We start from the raw sequence: 21,337 nt of genomic DNA on the forward strand, positions 1-21,337 counted from the left end.
ACTCCAAAGGAATGAGTCCAAATCCAGTCCAAAAATATTTGGACTCGAAAATTTGAGTCCGAGTCCAGTCCGAAAAATTTTCAGTCCAATCCAGTCCGACAAGTTTGGACTGGACTGGATTGGACTCTGGACTTTTCGTAGTCCGCTTACACCCCTACCCGAGCTGCGCCTGTCCGCCTGGAACCTGGTCGGTCAATCTGAGGACTCTTTAGCCCCCAGCCGAGCCGGTCTCCTCCATAAGGACCTGGTCGGTCAAATTAGGGGCTCTTTGGCCCCTTAGCCGAGCCGGTCTCCTATTCAAGGATCTGGTCGGTCAATCAAAGGGTACCTTAGCCCCAGCCGAGCTGGTCTCTTCCTCAAGGATCCTGGTCGGTCAGTTAGGGGGCCAACCCTGGTCCGACCAGGTTCCTCTTCATTATGTCCCGACCGGGTATCAAGAGAGTTCTACCATGCCGACTCGGTACCAATGTGGGTCCCTAGTCAGTCTGCTGCATATTGCCCTTGTAGGTCACAGACCTGGTCAGCGCCTGCCAGACCCAGTCTCCTTCCAATCTTCCTCTAGGGAGGTCGGTCTCCTATAAGTTCGCGCTGCGGAGGTCATGGATCTGGTCGGCGCCTGCCCGACCTGGTCTTCTCCCAGTCTTCCCCCAAGGGGGTCGGTCACCAAATCATGGGGAGAAATCTACGCCACGAATGGGCTTCACCCGGTCGGACGGCTCTTCTGCCCCTTCCTGGCGTGGGGCTAAATGTTTGGGCCCATTAAATCCCTCCAAGAGTCTTATGCCATGTGGCACTGCCACCTAAGCTCCGTGGGTCCCACCAAGCTACAACATGGCTAACAAGCATTTGGGGATCCATGGGTCCCACCTGAATCATTCTTGAAAAGGTGTCACCAATCCCTAGGTGAGCTGTCCCATCCAGCACACCTCTTTTTAGGAATTCCCACTACTATAAATACCCCTCGTCATATCAATGCAAAGGTATTAAATTCTCACCTAACTAACTTGAGTTTCTCACTCTAGACTCTCTCTCTACCTCAATCAACTGACTTGAGCGTCGGAGGGGCGATCCCAAAACAACCCCCGGGGTAGTTTTTCTGTGTTTTGCAGGTTTCCGGTGAACTGACAACCAGCTCTGCTCGGACTTAAGGACTTGCTCAGCACAGACCATTAACCTTAATTTCTAAACAGAAACAATACATATCAATGATAAAAGTAGTAGGAGATTTATTCTTTAAAACAAAGTATACTGAATTAAATCTAACTAAACTGAAATTATGACAAAAATTTGTCCAAATGAACCTGAATTGAACTTCCATCAATTGAGTAAAAAAAGAAAACGAGGCCTAAAGTGTGAGTCCGGATCCTCTAGAGTTTTTGTGAAACTCTACGAGGTAGAGTTGTATCTGAGCCATACAATTTTAAATCAAGGACTCATATTGGTGGAAGGAAAAGATTTAGAGGTAGATTTTGATAAGATAAAATTTGGGGGATTTTGGAAAGAAAATATATGAGCCATTGATTTTTTATTCAATGGTTGATATTGCTCAAACTCTACCTTGTAGAGTTATTTTACAACTCTAGAGGATCCAAACACCTAAAAGTGTGGCAAGAATTACGCAATACAAGAGTATAAAATGAAAATGAACCTGAGAAAACAGAACCAAATCATTGCTAAGGTGGGCATATTCCCCCGTTGTTATTTGTTACACAGAGAGAGAGAGTGCAGGAGGAGGAGAGAGAAAGTAGAAGACATGGATTTACTGCCGGCAGAGACGCCGGAACTTGCGAAAAAGCACGGATTTCGATCGCTGAAGCTGTTAACCATCGACATGGAGCAGCCTCTCGCTGATAAACCATACGGCGTAGATTACGGCAGGCTCGACAATGGCCTCACTTACTACGTTCGATCCAATTCAAAACCTAAAATGCGCGCTGCTCTTGCTCTCGTTGTTAAAGCTGGGTCAGTTTTTCTCTCTCCTTCTTTTCCCCTTCAATTTTCTACTGGAATTATTTTGTGAAAATGATGCAATGTCTTGATTTTGCTCTCGCATTGTGTACTTTTAACTGTATTTAAGAAATGCCGCTAATTTTGAGCTGTGTTTGGTATGTGCATTACGTTGTAGTACTTGCTCAAGTAAGTATCGTGCGAAATCGTTGTTGTTTTAATGTTTATGTTGAGAAAGGATCATTATCATTAACACAATTTCACTTTCATATTGTCTTTTGAAAAACGAGCACGCTAGTGGACACCGGGGCGCTAGATAAGAAATATAGTTTTGTGTAGAAAAATTATTGTTTTCTTTCCTCGTTGATTAGTTCCCCTAGTGGGGTTGCGGCGTTTGTTAGCTTTTGCCTTGAATATTTATGTTATCTTGGGTCCTTCCTTGAGTAGAGTAGAAGCCTAATCCAAAGCTGGTATGTGTCAATACAGAAGACAGTTAGACAGGTTATGATAGTGAGAGGGAAAGTGGGGAGGATTTTGGGTAGCTCTTAGACAGGTTATGATGGTGAGAGGGAAAGTGGGGAGGATTTTGGATAGCTCTTAGACAGGTTATGATGGTGAGAGGGAAAGTGGGGAGGATTTTGGGTAGCTCTTTTTGTAGTTAGTTGATGTAGTGAATAAGGCATAGGAAGAGCGAGGGGTGGAGTAGGAAGTTAAATGATTAATAGATGTAGGCTAAGGGTGGGCAGGGTTAATGGCGGAGTGGATCGATTTGATAATGGTGATGATGCTGGTGAGGGTGGTAGCTGGACGCAATTGATGACTTTTATCTGCTTTCTTTTTTTTTGGGAGATTTTTGAACCAAACAGGTTAGGGCGCCTCTTCCCTTGAAAGGGTCATTTCCAAAGAAGAAGAGCTGTCCTTAAAGCTGAAGATATGGTTTTTAATCGTAGCTTTAGATTCATCTTGTGCTCTATGAAGTGTAATTTTGAGTCTCTCAAATAACTTTATAACAAGTAAGGGACCTTAGATTAAATCCGCTTCTGTCTCAACTTCTCCTTTCCTTCTGTGTCTAATTGTATGTCTCCTTTGTCTGTCTAACAAATGTTGTCCACATTCTGATCATCGAATTCGTGGCAGCTCAGTTTTGGAAGAGGAAGATGAAAGAGGAGTTGCTCACATTGTTGAACATCTAGCTTTCAATGCAACTACAAAATATACAAATCATGACATTGTCAAGTTCTTAGAAAGCATTGGAGCAGAATTTGGTGCTTGCCAGAATGCCATGACTTCAGCTGATGATACTGTTTACGAGCTCTTTGTCCCTGTAGACAAACCTGAACTACTCTCTGAAGCTATATCAGTCTTAGCAGAATTTAGCACTGAGGTGGTGTAGTTTTCCTTATGATTGCATGCGGATTTCAAGCAAATTTATTGATATAGTTATTACAATTAACATTATCCAAATGTAGATTCGGGTGTCAGCGGAAGACTTGGAGAAAGAGAGGGGAGCTGTTATGGAAGAGTATAGGGGAAGCCGGAATGCCAATGGCCGAATGCAGGATTCACATTGGGCTTTGATGATGGGAGGTTCTAAGGTATTACTTCAAAGTGATTGTCCGGCTACTATTAGATCTCAATAACAATAATATCATGTCCGTGTTGTAAAAAGTAAACTTTTAAATGGTTCTTTTGTTCTTTTTTGTCGTTTTATGACACAATCTATCTACCGTGTTCTTTTTTATCTTCTTTTTGAGAAATGTGTCTCACTAGTGTAATTCTTAGTTGAATTTGTTAGTGTCTTCATGTGACAAGGTTTTGTTTATGTTGTAATAGAATGTACTCTACTTAGAAAACCCTTTGTGTCGATGTCAGTGACTTCTGAATTAAACCATTTGGTAGCACCATAAAAAATATAGTAACACTGTGTTATGCTTATGTTACATTTGGCATATGTTAAGGTGCTAGGGTCATTGATACCCTTAGGCCATTAAGGTGTTTGCTTAGACCCCATAAGAAAAAGGCCCTTAAATGGGCCCCACTGGCCACCGTAGAAAAAATTGTATAAATATCGTCTAATATATGCTAAATTGAATTTTCGTTAACTGCAAGTAATTGTTCATATTGTGTTGTTATTTTATGTCTTCTATATATTTGTGATTATTATTATTTCTGGAACTTATTAAGTGATTATTCTTTCTTACAGTTCTCATATAGTAACGTTAGCTATTATTTTTGAGATAAGGGAAAGTTGTTTTTTGCAAATAGGATTAAGTATTTAAAATTGGCATCATCTGGTTGAAGCTATTTGTACATTTGTCCTGTTTTCTGCAGTTCTGAGCTGCTACATAGCTTTTGGCCTTTTGCATATCATAAGGTGATTCTGCTTACTTGATGTCACATGTATTCTCTCGTTTTTTGATGTGGAGTCAGATAATGTCAAGACATGTATTAAGTAAAAAGGCAAATCACTTTTTGATGAGTAATAAAAGTTGTATTTGGAAGGATGTTTCCATATCAAAGGGAGGGCTAGGGACTTTAATCACCGTGCTTTCAAGCTAATGGATTCTCACCCATCTACATCAGGAGGGCTCTATATTCAAAAGCAATCATGACCAGTATTAGGATTGAACTTCTGGCTTTTGGTCTATTTTAGGATGATCCTTTTGTCGAAAGATAGTTATAAGAGCTAGAGCATCTGGATTTTTTGAATTCTTTTTATTGTGGCTTTTAGCAAGTCCTTAAACCCCAGGTTCCAGTTAGCTATAAGGGAATCTAATCTACCTCGTTATGCTGCAGTACGCGGAGCGTTTGCCAATTGGAACAGAAAAAGTTATTCGAACAGTTTCTGCTGCAACTGTGAAACAATTCTATAAGAAGTGGTACCATTTACAGCATATGGCATTGATAGCTGTTGGAGACTTTCCCAGCACAGAGGTTATAATTGTAATTTTGACCAGAGATCTCTATATAATGCAAATATTATGTGCTAGCTAAATCAGACTCTCCCTTTTTCGTTCATTCTCATGCAGAGTGTAGTTGAGTTAATTAGGATGCACTTTGGACAGAAAAGCTCTGCTCTTGAACCTGTAAACCTACCTCATTTTCCAGTTCCGTCGCATGACGAGCCGCGTTTTTCATGTTTTATTGAATCTGAAGCTGCTGGGGTAAGTAATGAGATTGCCCGTTGGTGCATTACTGCAAGTCTGCAACTCCATGTAGACTGAGGATATTATACTAAATTATATGCATACTTTCTGCTAGTCTGCAGTAATGATCAGCTGTAAAATGCCAGCACGACAGCTCAAAACCATAAAGGACTACAGGGATTTGCTTGTGGAGTCCATGTTCCTTCAAGCTTTAAACCAGAGATTGTTTAAAGTTTCTCGTAGGAGGGATCCACCTTTTTACTCATGCTCTGCTGCTGCAGATGATCTAGTATCTCCAATTAAAGCTTATATAATGACTTCGTCATGTAAAGAGAGCGGAACTATTGAGGCTTTGGAAGCAATGGTCATGGAGGTGGGTATATTCTTGGAGCCAGTTTGAGATTTATAAGTTATTTTTGTGGCTGATGCTTAATTTCAGCTTGCAAGGATTCATTTGCACGGATTTTCAGATCGTGAAATATCTATTGTTCGGGCACTACTATTATCTGAGATTGAATCTGCCTATCTGGAGCGTGATCAAATACAATCAACCAGCTTAAGGGACGAGTATGTGCAGGTTAATCTGATCTACTTGTCTATTCTTCTGTAAGATTTTTAGTAGGTGTCTATGAAAAGGAGCTTATGTAGTGCGTCTTTCAGCATTTCCTCTGCAATGAACCTGTTGTAGGAATTGAGTTTGAGGCACAACTCCAAAAAACTCTTCTACCATGTAAGTATCTACTAAAATATGCAATTAGGATTTTCTCCATTTATTCATCAAGTACACTGTTAATCTATTATATTTGTAGCTATCTCTGCGACTGAGGTAGCCACATTTGCCCAGAAGTTCTGCACAACAAGCAATTGCGTCATCAAGGCAATTGAGCCTCAGGCTACTGTAACTTTAGACGAGCTTAAAAATGCTGTGTCAAAAGTTACATGCCTTGAGGAAGGAAGAAGGATCCCGGCTTGGGATGAAGAGCAAATTCCTGAAGATATAGTCGCTATTGAGCCAAATTCTGGGTAAGTTTTAGTTTCATTTAATAGCTGGATCATTTTAAAATTTCCATCTTTGTTACAGCCAATAACCTCTACGCCCTCCCTCTTTTGCTCCTCCACCTCCCTTTTATGCAGCCTTCCGTTACATGATTCTCCCATCCCAGCCCTATCTTTCAATGCTGACACTGCCATTATGATGCTTCCTTGTCCTTAAATTTCTTTGCAAGGTTATGCAGCTTTGACATTGTTGGCATCCTCTCTAGAATCTAGATGCTGACTATTCCTTGACGTTGTCTCTTCTTTTCGATTTATGACAGGAATGTGGTTGAATCTAGTTGGTGGTATTCCGCTGTTAATTTTGGTATTCATTTATATGAAGGATCTAGAATTACTGGTGCATACTTTCTCAATTTCAGTCTAGCCATTAAATCCTTTCTTGTGGGCAGTTTTGGAATGTCCACAAAATTGTTCTTGTTACTTAAAATGGAAATCTTACCTGCTTAAGTCGTGTAATGTGGAACCCTGTCCATCAACTCTAACTCTCACACACTCTCTCTCATATCCCACTCCCACATTCCCATTTGATATAGGACCCTTCACTAATGCTCTTCCTCCAAGTCAATTTTTTTAATTCTTACTTCCACCCACTATTTAAAACAAAGCCTACCATAGCCTACTAAAACTCTTAATTTGCATGCCCAGACCTACATGAAAGTTCTATGAGAACCATAGTTCGAAAATGCGGTTTCGGTCACGATTGCGGTAACGGTCACGGTGATGCGAGAACGGGGATGATACGGTTGTCGTACCGCCAAATTCCTAGAACCCGCCTAAAATGCAGTTTTTTACACCTTTACGATGCGGGTAATATCGGTTCGATAGATTTGAAAACCTTTACAACATGGGCGGTATGATACGATGCGGCCTTGTTTTGACACCATGATGAGAACGGAGCGAGTATAAGGCATTCACACTTTTTTAGGTTGCACTTTGCCCGTTAATTACTCTTGATATATATAGATAAAACCTATATGAAATTCTATGAGAGGACACTGTCCTAGTGAGTAGTGATATTGAGTACTGAGTAGTTATTAGTGATATAGTCCTTCCATTACTAAAGATAAGGTACACATGCTTTTTGAAAATTTGCTTTGACCATTCATATCTCTTATGATATGACATAAACATTACACCATTAGATTTATCTTCAATAATTCCGTAAAATTATTTTCTTATAGTTTTATCAATTTGTTTCGGAATTAATTAAAGGTCAAAGTTCGACCTCAAATGTTGTGCATGCCTTACAAAAAGAAACATAGGAAGTAACATATAAAATGTAATTTTACCAACATTTTTTCATAAAACATAAGTGGTCAAGTAATATACGTAAAGATGTACATGCCTTAAATTATGAAAAGTATTTAAGTTGAAATCTTTTACCATGAGTTAGGCTCTGTTCTTTTGGACTGATTTAAAGAAAATTCAGTTCAGTTTAGACAAATCTAGTTCACTTCAGGATAATTCAGTTAGTTTCCTCTCTCACACTTTTAATCCAGTTGAGTTTAGTACAATTCAATTCAGTTTAGTACAATTCAATTCAATTCAGCCCAAAAGGACAGAGCCTTATTTTGGAAGTAGTCAAGTAGGTGCTTGCGATCCTTGCACAATGTTCGCGTCTTTAATTTCTTGCTGTATTATGGACATTCAGCCTCATAGAAGTTCCAAACCTAGAGTAATTCTTTATCAAAGGAACTTTCATTTCCTTTGGTTTATTTGCTGTACAGTGCTTTTACGTTTATGCAATGCATATATTAGAGCTGACAAGTGATTTCTGAGTCTGGCTGCTTGTATCTTAATTCATGGTTCATTTTTTGAGCTATGGGTTTCTATCTCCTCTGATCTGGAGTACTTCAATTTCCCTTTTGGTATTGGCATTAACAGATTAGTGTTGATATAATGGCTTGTTGGTTGTATATCTATGTGAATACTACATAGGTAATTTGATCTAAAGCTGCCAACTGTTATGAAAGTGAAATAGTATTCTTTTGGCTGGTTCCAGTTCCACAGAAGTAATGTGCAACTAAGTGAATACTAGCCATGGATGGATTGATTGTCTCCCTTGGCATGTACTCTATGATATCAATCCCTCCCGCAGCCCACTATTTATATTATCTAGAGTTTCTTGTAAGTATTATCTTCGGACTCTTCTAAATGTCCTCTGTGTCTGGCTCAGGAGCATTGATCAGCTGCAAGAATATTCAGATATCAAGGCGACTGAGCTAATTTTGTCAAATGGCATGAGAGTTTGCTATAAGTGTACAGACTTCCTTGATGATCAGGTACCATACTAGTCAGGTTCTTTATTATAACTGTTCCAGTGATGCATTGTTTGAGCGCAGTTTAAAATGTGGGACTTATAGATCTATATCTACTTCTTGTGTTTCTCAATACTTGCAACCATACCTCCACGCTTGTCAATGCACATCTTTGACCTTTAATATTATTAATTATTAATTATTAGATATTATAAAAATTGATATTTCAAAAATACACATTAAGAGTAATAACATTTGCTTTATAGCATTTTTGTTTTGTATATAATAAAAAAGGTATTGTCAAATGTAATAGATGAACAGTGCAAAAGTCAAAACTCAAATGGTTGCAAGCATTGAGAAGCGGAGGAAGTATGACAGAAGCCTGTCAAAAAAATCAACGTGCCTCCATCTGGAGTTGAAAAATAACATTCATCTGTAGATAACAACTATCATAATTGATGCAATGGAAGTTATTTTACATGTCGAGGTCTTGAACAAGGTACAGTGTGGATGTTGTGCTTTTTGCTGATGTGGCACTAGTTAATAGGCCGGTTGTCTTTTAATCGGTGGCAGCCTAGCCTCATTGCATCCTTACTGGTCATGGTATTCTTGAGTTTTGGATATGCCTTTTCTCTTGGCATGATATACTGGGAATTTTATGTTGTGCTGCCAGATATTCTTATGAAACTCATGTTTGAGCAGGTTCTTATTTCTGGATACTCATATGGAGGACTTTCAGAACTCTCAGAGACTGATTATTTTTCATGTTCAATGGGTTCAACCATTGCTGGGGAAATTGGCATTTTTGGCCATAAGCCATCGTTGCTGATGGACATGCTAGCTGGTAAGAGGGCTGAGGTTGGAACAAAACTTGGACCATATATGAGAACTTTCTCTGCTGACTGCTCACCAACAGACCTGGAAACTGCATTGCAGGTTGGCCATTTGAATTTCTGTTTCTTTTGCATCAGTTCCGTATATCCTATCCTCTATGTACTGCTTGTGGGTCACAACCAAGTGTCTCCGCTGTTACATAAAATTTCTCTAGCTCCTTAATCCTCATTTTCAGATGTAGCAAGAGCCCACAAGTATTTTCACATATCGTTGAGGGAAATTTAAAAAAAATAACAGGGCATGCATATTAACTTTCAGAAGACAGTAACATGCCTTTGTAAACCCCAAAGTTATTTTCCGACCCTTGAGTACATTACCCAATCAAAGACAAGTATACACCATTACACCCCTCCCAAGGATCTTTTTTCCTCCTATTCTCATTGCCATGTAAAATATGGATCGTCCAGCACTAGCTGAATTTCTACAAACTCTAAAGCTTATTCTGTAATAGATTGGTTTAAGGGAAGGGGTAATAGGGGTAGTACAATATAATTAGGTTGGCTTGGGGAGTAAGTAAGCAAGTTAGCTCTATAAATATAGGGGAGTGGTGATAGGAAAGGGGTATCAAGAATATATTGGAGAGTTTATGTTAGTGTTAGCTTTCGGAGTGTGTCAAGTCACTCGAAAACTTGATAATCTATCTTTATTTTCTGTATTTCCATTATTATCAATCAAAATCATCTTCATCTTCTTTTATTCTACTGTCCCAAATATCCAGTTCATTACATATTCCCACGTTGGTTGTAATCAGCATTGTATTCACTGTTCACCTTTATCAAGAATCATCCAAATGTTTCATGATGCATTCTTTCCCTCCAAAACTCAAGCTTTCGTGCTGGAAAATTTCCTCACAAATAATGCTCTGTGATTCCTCACACTCTGCAGTCTGGAGGGAGAGTGAGAATCCTTGCTCCACCATACCTTTGCCCAAAAGCTGATATAAAGTATATTAAACAAAAATCTCTTCCTGGGTGGAAATTTAGGAAGCAACATTCAGGTTTCACTTCATTCAATCTTTTAGATGTGATGTATAAAGTTCTATGAAGTAGCTGTCAGACTAGCTCTCCTGGAGAGGATGATGTTGGCTGATGAGCAAAACAAGGTCTAAAGATTAGGATGGGGAAGATGAGTTTGTTGTATTATATGTACTACCTTACCAGATAAGATAAAATAGAAAAGAACAGATGAGCATATTCAACTTCCAAGTGAACAAAAGAGGTGAGAAGCAAGACTTGGATGGAAACATGTTAAGAAAAGGCCTTCGGTCTTCAGATGCAATGAAGATGGTTTGAAGGTGTTGAAAAAAAACTGAGGCACGGGGATCAAGTAGGATTTGGCCTCCTGGCTAAACATATGAAAGACATGGCTCTTGATGGAAAGTTTTGGTGCTCTAGGATCCATGCATCTGTTTTAAAGGGGTTTACCTTCACCCTTTTAGTCTACGTGTTTAGACCGGGGGGGGGGGGTTATCCTTTTTCCCCCTTCCGCTCCTCAACCCCAATCATATCATTTTGCATGTACTTATGTAACTTATCTGTTTGTGCGCTTTACTTTTGGCTTCTTGAATTCCAGCTATACCAATTCTCTTCCTTGCATTTCCTTCAGGAAAATTTACAAGAATGTACCCATAATTGAAGGTTCTATAACTTCTAAGCAAAAGATTAAGTAAAAGCACTTCTTTTTACTGTTTCGTCTTCTAATTGACACCCCTAGTCAATTTGTTGTTTACATAAGGGTGTCAGTTAGAACAAGCATCGTAATGAATGGTTTTCTCTTGGAATAAGATTTTATTGAGAATGATATCCCAACTGTGCTCTAATTTTTCTGGAGGGTATTCACCAACCCGTATGGGGACCAATAGAAATTGGCTGTCAATTCGAAAATGGGATAGTAATTAAGAGTACTACTAATACGCTAATGCTTTGACTAGATTTTTCCTCACTAGTTTTGGAAATGGATTTTGCCAGGTCTATGTATAGATAAGTTCACCTTTGCCTAAATCTCCCAGGCCCACCAATGGCAGTATTGGGTGGTGGTGATCTGTTGTCTTGGCAGGCCTATACACTCTTAGTAGTTTGGCCCTTGGTTTCAGAAGCCAATGGGAGTTAAGGGTTTAGGAACTTTCCTGTGAAGCTATGAGCAATCAATTAAATTATCTTCTGGTCTAAAATTTACATCGAGAACGTGTTCAGAAATGTAACAAAATGAAGCTGAAGTAGGACTAAACTGAGAGTTAGTAGCACCTATGGGGAGTTGCCTTCTGCAGCTATACTTCAAATTTCAGCAAGGAAATACCCCTCCCCCCCCCCCCCCCCCGTGCTGCCGCGTCCTTGTTTATAGCTATTATATACGGACATACCAATGAAGTTTCCCTCTCTGAATTCTGTGGTAACTAGAAGATAGACTTCTCTCATATTAATTATTTGACTACTAAAATAAACAATGCTCTAGCAAGCAAATGGTTTTGATGATTTTGATTAAGGTGCAAAGTGGGTTCTTTTTCAACTTTTTCTTAAAGGTTTTTGCTAGTCATGGATTCATGGCGATATCTATAAAGTGGAAAGCATTATTGCACTTTGGTTCTCTTTTCCCTTTCTAAGAGGTTCTTGTCGTCTACAATTTTTGAACGCTTGCACATTTACTACACTCTCTTTTATGTTGCAAATAGAAAGAAAAATCAGGAAAGATAACTGTAGGTTTCCTTTGGGGTCTTATAACTAGATGATACCTTAGGTCACATGCTCGGTAGGGTTTGTTAATAATTTGACGGGGAGCTGTATGGAGTTCAAGATTTGGGAGTGGGTGGGTGAAGGGGTTTGGTTCACAGGGAGTTATAAGGGAAATATGATGTAGCTGGTTTACCAACCCAGGTCTTGGGTGCCGTCTCTCAAAGACTTTATTCGAGTTTTTGAAATCTAAAACCTCCATATAAAAAAAAAAGTGATTTTCTTTGCTGCTGCTTGTGCATGTTACATTAGATTATCTTTTTTTTCTTACGCCTTCTATATTTTTCCATTTTTATTTTTGTTCAATGATTTTTTTTTCATTCTCAACCAAAGTTTCTTGGTAAGACCAAATCTCCCTTTGTCCTTTAGTTGTGGACTAAGATTTTTATGGCCACATGCAGCTTGTTTATCAGCTTTTTATGACAAATGTGGAGCCCATAGAGGAAGAAGCTAGAAAGGTGATGGAAATGGCAGAAGAAGCCGTCCGTGCTCAGGAAAGAGATCCGTATACTGCATTTGCAAACCGTGTGAGGGAAATAAACTATGGAAATTCTTATTTCTTCAGGGTATGTTTAAGCTCTATGCTTGGATTTGTCAGATTTTTTGATGAGTGGTTTGTTAAATATACTACTGTCTATCTGCAGCCTATTAGAATTAGTGACCTGAAAAAGGTTGATGCTTTTAAAGCATGCAAGTATTTCAGCAACTGTTTTAAGGATCCATCAACTTTCACGGTCGTGATTGTTGGCAACATTGATCCTGCTATTGCCAGTCCATTGATATTGCAGTACTTGGTAAGCAGGAACTTCTTGAACTGTCTGAATTCTTAACAAAAAAAACTGTTTGATCAAACTGCTCTTGTTAATTGTATATGCAGGGTGGAATACCAAAGCCTCCTACCCCAATTTTGCAGTTTAACCGTGATGACCTCAAAGGCCTTCCCTTCACTTTACCTGACAAAATAATAAGGTATTATCATCTGCTATCCAATCTCTACATATGATTAGATCTGGAATCTGGATATTATTGTGAATATGATGATAGAAGTTACTCACAAGTTTGGTTAAAATCTGAAGATTTATCTACATTATTATGATCACATCATAATAAGCTGTGAACTTTCTGTGAACTTGAGTCCATTTGCTTTTTTCTTCTTTCTGTTTTTTGGTACCTGGCACAGCTCAGAGCCCAGTGAGAGGCATTGGGTTATTGTTCTGGTGTGATGCTTCCCTGGCTCATTACTACAAAAATAAAAATGCCAAATTTACACATGTATGACCCAATTAGTGGGAGATTATAAATGAATGTATTGGTAAAGACAAAATATATCTGCCTTTGAAAAAGATCAATTGTGAGGCAAGTGAATGTTAGGGTGTAGTTTTATGTTTTGATCTAAGGTATGGGGAAAATATCCTGTGTTAACGGATTTTGAAAAAGTCGGACACATACCTGTTCCCCATACGAGTACCCCTTTATGTAGTTAGGATATCTCGGGTCACATTACAATGGTATAAAGCTTATGTGTGGATACTTGGACAACAATAACACAGTGTATATTCATGTCTCCACACTTAAGCTCTATCCTACTACATTTTATGTCTATAATAGGTGTTGGCCTCTTCAAACAAGAGTTCCACACGTAAGCTTTATCTTGTGACATTCGATGTTTCTAATAGTTGTTAACCTCTTCAAACAACATCTCCATTCATAAGCTTTATCTTTGTTTGGGACCATAGGCTTTGAAATGTAATTGAATGAGAAAGCAGAAGCATCTGGTGATTTTTGCAAGTGATTGTAGAATGTTGTACCAAACAAGGCCTTTACTCTGGCTTCTTTACAGAACTTTATTTTAACAAACCTCCTAACTTTGTTCCGAATAAGGGAAAGATTAAGGTTTATATGTGAGATTTGAATTTCTAAGGATTGGAGTAGAGAACCTTTATAAAACAAGGGCCATCTCAACCATATCCCTTAGACACCATACCAGCTCTCAATAAGTCCATGAGAAAGAGATTCAGATTTTATCAGAGATGTGTGATGGAATTAGCTAGAAGATTGTTCCAATCATTTTCTTCTGCATGTCGGGTGTTACTCCACCAGAGAAATTGATGGAACTGAAAAAAAAGAGCTACTTATGTCTCCTATAGTGAGCAATTCATGTACACTTCATATATAAATCTGTCAGCTGTGATATCTATAATTTATATTGCAGGGAAATTGTCCGTAGACCAATGGTGGAAGCACAGTGTTCAGTGCAGTTATGCTTTCCTGTGGAGCTGAAGAATGGGGCCATGGTAAGAGGTGTTGAATTTCATAAGTTAGCTATATGGGAGATATTGTGAACGTCACTTTTGCTTAAAATTCATCTGAATTCTGATTGTTAGCTATTTGGAAAATGTAGCTGCATGAAATCTCCTCCTTAAATGACGCAATTCTATTAGATATAGAAATTGAACTTTCAAGTGTTGATCCCTGCACCTAATGTTATGCCAAACATCACCCTTGGTCAACTCTTTACCTTAAAACAAGGGACTAAAGACATGCAATCATCCTAAGATGAAAATCCATATGCCTTTTTCATGAGATGAAGAACCTTCATGCTCAAACATTTCAACATCTCTAACCCCTCCACACCGTACCTGAGCTCCGAGATACTGTTCCAATAAGCCTCCATTCATAGGTAAACCTTAATAGCCACTTCCCCTTGAGAGCTTCATTCATGGCATGTAGTGGTCTTATATGAAGACATCCATGTTGCTTGGGACGACAAACATTTTCCTATATAACCCAATGGTTTTTATCGTTGGCCCATAGGAAGTCGCATTCATCTCTAACCTGAATGCCCGCACTATCAGGATATTAAATATGAATAACATAAATGAGCACACTGGGAAGGTTAATCTACCTCCTTTTGCTGGTAAGAGCTTTGTTATCCACTTTAAAGGTACTTTCTGTAACCTCTGGATAATCAGTTCCCAAAGGATTTGCACTTGTTTGAGGTACTGAGGGGAAGACCCAAATAAGGGGATGCCAGAAATTCCATCCTTTGGCAAAGAAAATCAGCTATGTACTTCAAGATTGAGATCTCCTCGGTTAAGATTAAGACTTTTTTTTACTTGGACCTTCAATACAACATTTCTTGAAGTCAATAGAGCATAACTTAACAACAACTAGAATGTCAGAGTCTACATGGATCCTGCATTCTCTTCTATCAAGGATACATGAACCTGGAGACCTAATTTCTTCATATCATTTCTAAGTTCTAACCCCCTCCTTTTAAGTCATCTTCGACCTCTCTTGACTTTTAAAAGCTCCCGTATAGGCAAGAGCTCGTCGCACTGCCTAGTGTCCAGACACTCACAACAGGTGTATACAAGCGCTGTAAACTTGCATCCAAATTGTTAGCATGATGAGGAGTTCCCCTGAGATCACTTTCAGTTAGGCGCTAGCTGAGCCACCTGAACCGCTCTAGGGTAGAAGCATGAGAGTGAGAGAGGTGATCTAAGCTGAAAACAAAAACAAATGAAGACCAAAGTTCTTCCAATTTATTCGTGCCAAAGCTTTTCGATTCAAATTCGACGAAAAGCCCTCTAATAATGGCATTAAATTGCTGCAATGTCATCCCTAAATCAAGAGCTGTATTTGAAATAAAACTCTAAATAGCAAATATGGTTTAGCAATTGGAGATGTATGATCACCAACTCGTCAGTTATGAGAGAAATATCCAGCAAGCCGTCTCCAACGAGGCAGTGATGTCTGATACAAAAGCCTCGGGCGACGACCACTAGTTAAGTGTTTATAAGTAATTTCTCTCGTTCTTCCCTGCCCAATCTGGGTTTCTAACACTCATCGATCTTCTCTTCTAACTCTCCTCTCTCTTCTTTGTCTCATTCTGGCACCTTTATCATTCTTCAGTCTTCATAACTTCTCTTCCTCTACAATCCGGAAGTTTTGGCTCCTGATTTTTTACCTTCTCAGTCCAAAACTTTAGGTCTTGAGCTCTCAATCTTTCTCTATGTCATGTATGGTAGGTGACGTAGGTGTCTTAAATATTTACACCTTTTCGTCTTACCTTTTTTTTAATTTCTACATATACTTAGACTCCCTTATTGAAAATTTAATATTACAAAAGAAAGAAAAAATAAACAGTAAGGTAGGTCGCTCCTACAGGATGCTCTCACCTTCGCCTTGCACGTCGCACCTAAGCTCCTGGGACCCTTTGCGCCTCATGCGTTTTAAAACTGTGATGAGTCAATGTGGTGAAATTTGACAGAGTGTGAGGACATAACATTTGTGGAACATATTCCAGATGTTAAAGGACTTTTTGCATGTGCTTTTCATGTGATAAGTACATATGTACACATTTTAGGTTGATGTTTAGCTAGTTCCTGCTAACATTCTGATCTCAATCCCATTTGTGACAATTAATCACATAATTTTCTCTTTGCTTTCTCTCTCTCTCATTACAATTTTTCTCATTGAATATTCGGTTTATAATAATTGAAGGGTCTGGAAGAATAGTAAAGTGTTGTTAAGGATTTGATTCCATTGTAATATTGAGTATATGCCATGGCTAAGGCAAAATGAAGAATCCAACTAAAAAGTATAATTTGTTACTGCTTATCTGTACATTGTAACTAGAGTACACTTGCCTTCTAGTCCTGCCCAAGTATTGATATGTTCGTATCGATTTTTGCTGATCTTTTACCCTTTCTCCAATGGGCTAGATTGAAGAGATCCATTTTGTCGGATTTTTGAGTAAGCTGCTTGAGACAAAGATGATGCAGGTCCTCCGCTTTAAACATGGGCAGGTGTGTGCATGTCTTTCACAATTTTAGTTTTACAATTTATAAGTGTATGGCGGGTGTTTCTAATTTAGCTTTTGTATGCATATCTGGTATAGATTTACTCTGCAGGTGTTTCTGTATTCTTGGGGGGTAACAAGCCATCAAGAACTGGTGATGTACGCGGGGACATCAGCATTAACTTTTCATGTGATCCTTCAATGTCTTCAACTCTGGTCGTCTTCTGTACTCTTTTCCTTTTGTCTTTTGCTGATTGTGATCAGTGATTGTTTTCCAATCAGCTGATTCTAAAATGTTAAATTTTTTGAAACAGGTTGACCTGGCACTAGATGAGATTTTACATCTGCAGAAGGAAGGCCCCACGGATGAAGACATTTCATCCATACTTGAAATCGAGCAGAGAGCGCATGAAAATGGATTGCAGGTATGTTTGAAAATAATTTCCTGATTGTTGGGAGTATATGTTCTCCAAAATCTAACTGGTGCTTTTTTCACTTAAAATTATGTTCTTTTTGTTGTCACTATTTTGTTACCTATTAATATATGTACCTAATTAAGCTCAAATCCTCTCAGGAGAACTACTATTGGCTGGACAGGATTCTTCGAAGTTATCAATCAAGAGTCTATTCTGGCGATTTAGGTTCTTCTTTTCAGGTGGGAAGTTCTTTTGAAGTTATCAGGCTTCTGCCGCCGACGCCTCCCTAATTTCTGTTATTATCCACGCATCAGCTAGTATATGAGCTCTTGGAACTAGGTGTTCTTTGGTTGAATGTAGGAAGTAGTATTTTCTACGAATTCGTTTTCCCTTGAAGTTCCAATTCCTAGGAAGGCAAAAGTTGTTTTACTTCCCAGGGGAAGCTCTACTTGCCTAGGTTCCCCTAGGTAAGCAACTTCCTCCATTTTGTGAGAAGTAGAACTTTGTATGGAGTGCAACTTCCTACATTTTTACCAACCAAACAATCTCACCTTATTTTACTTCCTGGGAAGTTCTACTTCCCATGTATTTATATGTCAACCAAATAACACCCTGTTTATCATATTAATCTTTGCTTCTTTTCTAAGTTCTCTTCTGGCTTTTTAGACTTCTACCTCCCCCCCCCCCCCCAATTTAGTTATCATTCCACAAATTACCCCCCCTCAAAACGTCTTTTCTCTTTCCATGACCCCACTTATCTGTTGTGCTTGCTCCTTTAGTCATAGTCTATACTTCCTCCGTATCAAAATCAATGCAACACTTGCATTTTTGAGGTCAAAACCTTTGAACATAAATACTCGCCATTATATTGGAAAAAAATTACTTGTTATATTCATCTTAATGTATAATTTTCAAATATCTAATTTTCGTAAATTTTACTGATACATAAGTGAAAATATTAATGGTCAAAGTAGTACATTAGAAACAAAAAAAATGCTAGTGTTGCGAGTATTATGAAATGGAGGAAGTACCTACTATTTAAAAACTGTTTCGCCAGATGGCATGCCATGTTCTAAATATCCTTCCAATTTTTCCATTTATTTTTGAGAATCACAAATATATTTGAGCTACAATTTTTTTTACCTTCACTACTATTTGCTTTCAATAATATTTATGTCAAAATCTTTTGGACTTCCCTTCTAGTTACATTCATTCGATAATAACATAAGAGTCATAATTATCAATAATTTTGTTTTGTCTTCTCTAATATACGCATTATTTGATTGTTTTTCCCATGATTTAGAGAAGTAAATTTTGTTAATCTAAAAATGAGAAATATAACAATTATCTTTGAAACTCATTTTATCTGAGATCTTTAGAATTTTTTTTCCTTACTCTGTTAGTTTATTATATGAAGTTTTCAACTGATATCATTTTTTCTTTTATGATTTAGATCTTTTTTTCCTATGAATAGCCCCGTTTCATTTGTAGTATTATTAAGGTCTTCTTTTTGCATAGTTATCCTATGCATCATGCACATGAGCTTTCAATAGGTTAGAAAACTATTGCTGTTGGAAAACATGGCTGGTCCACTCTTTCTTTAAAATATTTCAAAAACTTAATTTCTTCTTCTTGTTGATTCTGTCTTAAAGATTCAAGACGAAGCACGTGTGAAAGTAAGAGCATCTCTAACACCAACTGCAACAAAGTCTGCTTTGCAGAGGATTCTTCCATTACCTTGCAGCAAGAAGTATACGGTGGTCATTCTGATGCCCCAAGCTAAACGTTGCAAATTACTAAATTCATGCTTTTGGGAAACCTTTCAAAATACGAAGGTCAGTAGCAATGTGTCAGTTATTGTACCTCATTTCGTGGCGTTGGAACAGGTTAGGGACTTGGGGATTATGGTAGATGCAAACCACTCTGCAACCTAAGTCTTGGTGAATCCAAGATTACCTATTTTGTAGTACGTTTGGATTGCACACTTAGTTCAAATAAGCAATATGTGCTCATGAGGTATGGGGTTTAATGGGGGTATCATATATTAACTAATATGGTTTCTTAAACTTATTAATTCTTATATAATAGATGGTAAAAACTCATTCAGTTTACTAGGAGAAAATAAATTTATTTGAAAATACTAGGACATGTAATCTTTTGTTTACATATGATGCTTCATATGCTAGATCTTGGATTTTATGGTCCAAATGCTAACTTGTAAATAGAAATAGCATCTCAGAAATATAACTTTTTGTGTTTCTTGTTTTAATGGCTATGGTGAAGGAGCTTGGTACATAGAAAATTGAGTCGCGTTTCAGTAGTTTTCAGAATATTAGGATATTGGGTAATCGACTAATGATAGATCTTTACAGAGAACTTGATATATATGGTATTCTGGGGTATAGAAGAATGAAGTAATATTGGGCGTAACCCCCTGCATTTGACCATTATAATGGATTGATCTGTATCTTATGTCATTAATGGTATCATATGGAGTTGATGCCAAATCTCTTATGTCACTAATGGTATCATATGGAGTTGATGCCAGATCTGTCTCCAATAATTCGGTATGTAGATTGTAGTCTTGTTTGGATAACTAAATTGATTTTCTTAATATTTCCATAAAAATCCTTATTCTTGGTTGTACGGGATCATAGTTATAAAAAAAAATGGGATGTTGTCAAGCTAAGATGGTACTATCAAAAACAAAATAGAAGGAAGAAAATGGAAATTCTTAGCACTTTACTTACAACTGGGATATTCCATGTATGACCACAGTTGGTGGTTTCTCATGTTGGTGCACCTGTTGTCAGGACCTGTATCTGAAACTGAAATTCAACAACTTCAAGGTGCATCATAATTCATAAATAGTGACTAAGGCTCCGTTTGGTAGGGAGTTAACATTTTCAGTGTAAAATGATTTTCATGGAAAACAATTTACAATGGAAAACACAATTCCAAAATTAGTTTTCTGTTGTTTGGTTTCATGTAAGGAAAATGATGAAATGAAAGAGAAAGTAAGGAGGTAGTGATAAAAGTGGACAAGAGTGATAAGGAAAACAGTTTTCCCTTCATTTGAAAGGAAAATGGTTTTCCATCATTGGGACAGTAATTTTACCCCAAGGGAAAATGGTTTTACACTCTTTTGCCAACCAAATAATGTAAAACTAAAAATGGAGGAAAACAGTTTTCCGAGAAAACGTTTTACGCCCTACCAAACGGAGCCTAAGTTCTGTAGTATTTTAGCATTTCGAACTCTGTTGACTAATATCTTCTGACCTGCCAACTTTTGGATTATTAAAATTCTCATCTATAGTTCTTCAAATAAAAACATCATGAAATAGAAGGGAGCAAAAAGCATATTTCCTGTCACCTACCTTCTTATAAGACTAGTTACTTGTGACTTGCACATGTTGACTGATATAAAATCATCTAGCAAGTGAACAAAGGATTTGTTTCTGTGTTACTGTAGTCTTCAGCTGCTGAAAGAGGATTAATGCAGTACAGAATTTCCCTGCAAATAATTAGTTAAACTGCATTAACCTACCTTGAACGTCTGCACTGTGGATTGCACAATTTATGTCAATCTATCCCTGCTGCCATCATGCTTCTTGATGCTTCGATCATCCATTCCATTTGTTATTCCATCTGCTTGTGCTTATATTGTAGAGTTTCATGTCACAGGTTTTAATAGGCATAGCTGGTCTAACCATTCTGACTGTCACTTTGTGGAGGTATTCCCGTAGCAGCATTAATCCGGAGAAATAACTCCAGAGTTAAATACTTGGCTGCATGTAAGGTTTGACTTGGGACAGAATATACGAATTTATCAACACAAGGTGTCAGAGAAAGCTTATGCAAGAGGCCCTGGGGAGATGTGCTCTACTGAAAGGAGATCTTGAGCTTCCTGCAATCAGTTTTGCGTGAGTTTGCAGCAAATTAAATCGGTGCATATAGTCCTAAGTCATTTGACAGACAATATTTATGATCACTGTGAATTTTGGAAACTATGTTCGGCATCCTTTCATATGTATTGCTTCTAGGAGCATGTAAAGAAGTATTTCTATGCCTCAAGTGATAATTCTATGTG

General features: G+C 38.0%; 1 protein-coding gene across 2 annotated transcripts; it reads left to right on the plus strand.

Annotated features, from left to right (window-relative positions):
• Positions 1-1,656: 1,656 nt before the first annotated feature.
• LOC104884367 (zinc protease PQQL-like) lies at positions 1,657-21,337 on the plus strand. Of its 2 annotated transcripts, none has more exons than XM_010669007.3 (21): positions 1,657-1,962; positions 3,085-3,331; positions 3,417-3,542; positions 4,744-4,881; positions 4,977-5,111; positions 5,209-5,466; positions 5,533-5,670; positions 5,754-5,823; positions 5,903-6,116; positions 8,326-8,431; positions 9,110-9,343; positions 12,429-12,593; positions 12,672-12,821; positions 12,905-12,996; positions 14,240-14,321; positions 16,755-16,838; positions 16,931-17,047; positions 17,146-17,256; positions 17,406-17,486; positions 18,900-19,082; positions 20,932-21,337. In XM_010669007.3, the coding sequence occupies exons 1-21, from the start codon at positions 1,754-1,756 to the stop codon at positions 21,013-21,015; spliced, it is 3,024 nt and encodes a 1,007-aa protein (XP_010667309.2). In that variant the 5' UTR covers positions 1,657-1,753; the 3' UTR covers positions 21,016-21,337. The 2 variants fall into 2 exon arrangements, with proteins under 2 accessions (XP_010667309.2, XP_010667310.2); XM_010669008.3 differs by having other exon boundaries at positions 3,090-3,331.

This window comes from Beta vulgaris, chromosome 8, assembly GCF_026745355.1.
Source record: "Beta vulgaris subsp. vulgaris cultivar EL10 chromosome 8, EL10.2, whole genome shotgun sequence".
NCBI lineage: Eukaryota > Viridiplantae > Streptophyta > Magnoliopsida > Caryophyllales > Amaranthaceae > Beta > Beta vulgaris.

Coding starts and splice junctions, on each gene's coding strand:
- LOC104884367 (XM_010669007.3), top strand. CDS start 1,754: ATGGATTTACTGCCGGCAGAGACGCCGGAACTTGCGAAAAAGCACGGA. Junction 14,322..16,754: donor AGCTGAAGAATGGGGCCATG/GTAAGAGGTGTT, acceptor CCAATGGGCTAG/ATTGAAGAGATCCATTTTGT. Junction 17,257..17,405: donor CGCATGAAAATGGATTGCAG/GTATGTTTGAAA, acceptor AAATCCTCTCAG/GAGAACTACTATTGGCTGGA.